Source organism: Arachis ipaensis, chromosome B09, assembly GCF_000816755.2.
Source record: "Arachis ipaensis cultivar K30076 chromosome B09, Araip1.1, whole genome shotgun sequence".
Lineage (NCBI taxonomy): Eukaryota > Viridiplantae > Streptophyta > Magnoliopsida > Fabales > Fabaceae > Arachis > Arachis ipaensis.
Window position 1 is genome coordinate 115,541,324 of NC_029793.2, and position 5,928 is coordinate 115,547,251.

A 5,928-nucleotide genomic window follows, 5' to 3' on the forward strand; every position below is an offset into this window, starting at 1 on the left:
TGTGAAAATACCCACCAGCAAGCAAAAAGGGAAGAGAACTACTAACTACCAAAACAAAATGCTAACTACTCTTTAAATTCTTGAATCTCATTTTTACTTTCTGTTATATTGTCATCCTTAATACATCCCATATACTTTAATTAAGTAAATGGAGAAGATAGAAAAGATCATTTAGCAAAACACTTAATAGATCAAAGAAAGAAAATGCAAATTTCAATATATGAGATAGATGCTGATTGGACCAATCCTCTATGACACTGAAATTGTACAGCGAAGGAAAATCTGTTGAATTTCTTGGGATAATATAATTCATATAGCTATAATTTTATTGAATTGTGAAATTCAGTTACAAAAAGATAACTGTTGACCACCATAGTGTTTATTTAGGTTCTACCCATTGGTGAAGGGCGAACAAGGTTCACACACAAGAACTAGGTGAAGCATGCAGTATATATTCAAATATATAATTGGCTGTTCCACAGATCAGTAACCGCAGTAGTTTGAATCATTATTATCACGGTGGCAGCACTTGTAATTGACGGATGTAACCTCCATTACACGGCCACAAGTGGGATTTGGGCACGTTATAGTTGCAATGACGCTTGAGCCATAGTTACTACTATCAACATTGACAATTGAGCAAGGTTGACGATCAGCTATTTCCTTCACCTTAACATCATAGTATTCCTTGAATGCAATGTCAAACCCTTCTTTCTCAAACACCTTGTCCTTCCAGCTCTGAAACTCGGCCAGAGTTCGATACATGGCTTCGCCGTGGCCGAGAAGCTTGATGTTCTGCCCTTTGGTAAGAATGGCCCAGCCCTCTGGATCTCTTTTGAGGCAGAACAAGCTCTTCGCGATCCCTTGGATCTCGCAATCAACCGCCTCTTGGTGCTTCTTGTTCTGCCTCATTCTTTCGATTCCAATCCAGAAGCTTGGAACACTGCTTCCCAGTTCATACTTGTCTATTATCACGTCTGCACGCTTCACACTCTCGTGTCTCTTCACTTTCTCTACTTCAAGTGTGAAGTCTTGGATCCACTTCTTGTTGCTGCCACCAAAGATGAATAAGTATCTGTCCCCTTGCACCTACATTACATAATAGAAAAGTACAAGTAAACAATAAAAATACTAAATAATGTGCATAATGGATATATATCGGATGTTCAATTTACTAAGTGTGCGGATAATTATCCTATATTAAGATTTAGGTGGTAATTGAGGGGTGTAGTGTGTTTTTACTTGATTGGGCCAATTTTAGAGCCTATGTTCACATTGTTTACAAAAGTCATTATTTACTTAATAAAGTCCGTACTATCAGAAGTATTGGGAAGATAATGTGTCATGCATAAAAATGAGATCTAAAAGGACACATAAAAATTAGAAAATATTTGATAACAAAAAAATATTAATAAAAAACTATCAAAATTTATCATTTTTGGATTTATTTAATACACCTTGTAATAAATAAATAATAAATAAGATAAGTTTGGATTGATTATTTTGATTCTTTTTTTGTCTTCTTATCATTATCATTTTAATAGATAATTCAAGCAAATATAGTTTGTAATAAACTTTTTAAAAATTATACCAAACATTAATATAGTAAAATTTTATAGTTATAATATAATAAAAATTTTATAATTGTCTTCATGTAAAAATATTTCTTTTTGATTTTTGGATGATGGATTGTATAGTTAGATTTTAATATTTATAAAAGTGTTGTCTTTATTTAAAGTATGGCTAAATAAATAAGTCACACTTTTAAACAAAGCATTTTTATAAAAAGATATTTTTACCATCTTCATTTGAGTAGTTATCAATTTTTATAAGTTAAAAATAAAAAAAAAATCACTTGTACACCTATCCAAATTGGTCCTTATATTAGTTATTACTTTTCGTAAAATACATAATTTTTCTATTTAAATCCTTTTAAATTTTTTATTGGTCATAGAAAATAAAAAAAATTTGATGGAGAGAGAAGTTAATTTTTATGCTACAGTTCGACTACGTTATTTTAATTTATTTATATAATTTACTCCATCTAATGAGAATAAAGTCTTTGTTGTTGATGATGGTTGTTGTTGTCTTTAAAATGAGAAATTTAGTTTGGATAATTTTTACTTCGTCAATTGAATAAAAATTTTGATTATTTTACATAATAAATTGAACTAACTAATGTTTGAACTTCAAAAGTTTGTATATTTATAACAATTTAATTTTAATACACTAATTAAATATATAATTATCTAATTAAATTTATGTATTTAAATAATTTTTTATTATTTGCTGATATCATAAATAATTGGTTATTTGTGTAAAACTCTTTTTATGAAATTAAATTAATTTTATAAAGTTTAAAAGTTTATTTAACTACTAAAAAAAGTGAAATATAACTCATTTAAGAGGCAAAATGAGAAGGTACCTGCAGTCCGGGAGCAACTTTTCTTATGATGTCCCAAAGCCACTTCCATTTGAGAATAAGATCAGCAGCATCAGTTTTCCTGAAAGGGAATGCGTCGATCCCCCATTGAAAGATCAAACCCATTGCATCTTCATTTGCTTTGTAACCTTGAGGATTGTACACAGGCAGAATAGGCTTACCCATGTAATTCAACCCTTCAGGCTCACTTATTATCCTGCCACCTGGCAACTCCGAGTAGCACTCCACTGCATACCACTTGATGCTGTTCTTCCATGTCTTGAACTGTTCCCTTTTGGCTTCGTCCCACTCCACAACTGGGATCCACAGAATCTTGAAATCTTCTTTCTTAAACCCTTTCCATTCCTTTGGACTTTCCTGCAGCCTATCGTGCAGACAATTCAACAGCATGATCTCGTCTCCTATGCTGTACAGGCTCGAAATGAAGAGTAACACATGTTTCTCCTTGAACACTTCAAGACCCTGTATATATTTAATTATATTGACGAGTTCTTTGTTAAAATTGTTGGCAAAACTAATAATTAAATTAACCTGTTTGATTTGGATGGTGCCTTGATATATTTGGGGAACTTGAGCTCCATTATTTGGGAGGATCAAAGCCTTCAAAAGATCTACTATATCTTTAGGCTTCTCAAAGATTCTTCTACGGCTCAAGTAATCGTCTATGTACCCTGCAACAAATTCAATGGATAGATCAGAACCCAACATCATCATCATCGTGAGCATTTTCAGATAACTAAAGAATTGAAACAAATAATTAATTCATTAATATATTAACCAATTTCGAGCTTGCAAATTTCCAAATGATCTGCCAACTTCTTTACAACAGCCGCAAGCCTCTCTCTGAATTCCGATAAGCTATATTCTCTGAAGTAAACAATACAATGTTAGTTAGTTCTAATTTTGCTTCAAGTTTTTCATAAAATGCTTAAACATTTACAGCCTTCGGAAAGTGTATTAAAATTAAATTTGAGAAGTTAGTAATTACGTGAAGGCGAGGAGGTTGCCTGTGGAAGCAACAATGGAAGCAATAGTCCAGTAGACAACAAGAGGGACCTCTTGCAAGGCTTCAGTCAAGGTAGGGACCTCCTCAGGATCATAGCCTTCAGAAGACCAGGTTGCCCACACTTTGATGTGGTGAAAGGCCTTCACTATGAAACTCAGCAGCTCTGTTATCTCACTTGAAATCTTCCTCTCTTGGATTTGATTCAGCTGTCTCAGTGAGCTTCCAAGTATGTCTTGTGTTGGAGTCCTAGAAAGCAGAATGAAGTTCCCATACTCCAAAGAAAACGCCGCCAGAGTTATCAACGCCTTTGCGTCCCAAGAATAGCACCTTAGGTGTTGGAGAATCCATAGTGCTGTTTGGTGCACGCATTGGGGTCCATGTTTTGTGCCTATCATCTTGGTAGCATCATCCAACTTTTAGTTAGTAACCGGCATTTTTATTATTCTAAGGATTAATCATGCTATTTGTATACAAAAAGTAGTTGCTAAATACAGTCCATATAAAATATATGTTAAAATATAAAATAAAAATAAATTAAATAATAAATATATTTATATATAAATACATGATAGCTGATATAATGATAGCTCATATAATAGCTAACTTTTACATGTACGTAGTACTTTTGTTTTGTGATTAAATTATAAAAGTAGTCCGGAGACAATATGAAGAGGAAGTATAGGGAGCCAATGGAGTATATATACAATGTGTATAATGGGGTTTAGGAATATTCGATTCAATATGATATCAGATGTTTATTATCCCTGATACTTAGATGGTTATTTTGGATAATAATATAAGTATATTGTGTTTGAGAAATTAGTAGTAGTTTATCCTGCATGTTCATTTTTTAACTCATATTAAGTCAAATAAACCGCCCATTGTATACATTATACAAATATTCTATTGGCTCCCTAGCGAGATTCATAAAAAAAATGTTTCCAAACATAGTAAACATTTGCTACATCAATATCTTTTGTTAATGAAAACATGATTATTTGACAGTTAATTCTTTAATTTTGTCTTATTGTTTTAGAATCTTATTTATCAACATTAAAATTTTGCAAGTATGTACTGTTCTAATACTTTACTATGCTTTTACTAAAAGTTATTCCATGACTTTGCATTTGTTAAGGTACTACTTCTTAATTATATTAATATATAGAAGCATATATACTATTTGTTCATCAATTATGTTCGAATTTAATTTGCATGCAACAATACATAATCATTGAGGTGGATGTCATGCAATTGCAAAATATATACACGCACAAACGAAGTTACCTGACAAGAAATCAGCTTCAGGGTAGGAAATTCTGGTTTGAAACTGACCGTGGATATTGTTGAATAACTACCCTGTATGTAGAACAATTATAAATAAGTCATAATTTTTTAAGTTTCGTTGTTTTCTCAGCATGATCCATCACTTTGCACATATACATTTCGTATTTATAAGACACAGAGGTGGATGGGGTATATAGTGTTTATCTTAAATTAGCAACCAATTAAGACATTTAGACAATAATAGCCGATGCTAATGCAATAAAAATATTCTACTCAAAAAAATAATAATGCAATAACAATAATACAGATTAATAAGTAAGTGATGTTATAAAAATCTAAAGATATTCAAAAATCATTTTCCTTCTTTATTATTGGACCTGAAATGACAAAGTACTTAAAAATTTGACCATATTAATTAGGGTCCTGCTATGTTACCAACAGCATATCTGTCAACTTCTATCAACTCTTATTTATAATTGTGTTTTATAGAAGTGTCTTCGTAGATGTGTCTAATAAAAATGTTTTTTTATGGTTGTGTTTAACAGAAGTGTCTTTATAGATATATTTTCTGGATGTATCTCTTTATATATGTATTTAAAATATAATAATTAATTATTATTAACAATAAGTTGGCAGATAATGTATTGGTACCCTATACTTTTCCTATTAATTATTATTATAAAAGATTCTCAAGGTGGATGGTAGAATATTATTGAATGTGAGTTGATGAATGACCTGAAGTATAAGATTGGACACAAGGCCAAAGAGGATACTGGTATTGCAGATTTCATCATCATTGACATGGGTTAGGTAAACTCTGTCCAGGATCTGAGAGTCAGTGAGATCAAAAGGGTTGGGAAGATGAATTTTCTGTTGGCCTCCCAAGTTAGTAGCAGCACTCTGTTGATGGATAGAAGTAATAGCAGTACTGCCACCTTGGGATGATGAGATCAACGTAGTGGTGCCACTTGAATCTGCGTTGGACATTGCCATGATATAGGATACAGAATTTAAGTATCCTCTAATAAGGTTTGTGTTTGAATTTTGAAAGAATACGTAGCCTTGTCTTGTGATTTCCATATTGTTGTGTTCAACCTATTTATAGGCTTTTGCCACTGCCTGAGAGAGTTTGAAGTAGTTGCCATGCCATGAATACTGATAGTAATCTATTTATATATAAAAAAAAATAGTTAAG

General features: G+C 31.9%; 1 protein-coding gene across 1 annotated transcript; it reads right to left on the reverse strand.

Moving 5' to 3' along the window:
- On the reverse strand, positions 286-5,845 carry LOC107618603 (protein SIEVE ELEMENT OCCLUSION B). Its single transcript, XM_016320711.2, has 7 exons — positions 5,469-5,845; positions 4,734-4,805; positions 3,432-3,844; positions 3,222-3,310; positions 2,975-3,114; positions 2,426-2,905; positions 286-1,089 (listed from the first exon to the last, which is right to left on the reverse strand). The coding sequence occupies exons 1-7, from the start codon at positions 5,811-5,813 to the stop codon at positions 484-486; spliced, it is 2,145 nt and encodes a 714-aa protein (XP_016176197.1). The 5' UTR covers positions 5,814-5,845; the 3' UTR covers positions 286-483.

Bases quoted from the DNA above. Each gene is read 5' to 3' on its own strand.
- LOC107618603 (XM_016320711.2), bottom strand. From the start codon at position 5,813: ATGGAAATCACAAGACAAGGCTACGTATTCTTTCAAAATTCAAACACA. The intron at 4,806-5,468 runs GTCATTCATCAA...TTCTACATACAG, and splicing joins TGTCCAATCTTATACTTCAG to GGTAGTTATTCAACAATATC. The intron at 3,845-4,733 runs GTAACTTCGTTT...GATGCTACCAAG, and splicing joins TGAAGCTGATTTCTTGTCAG to ATGATAGGCACAAAACATGG.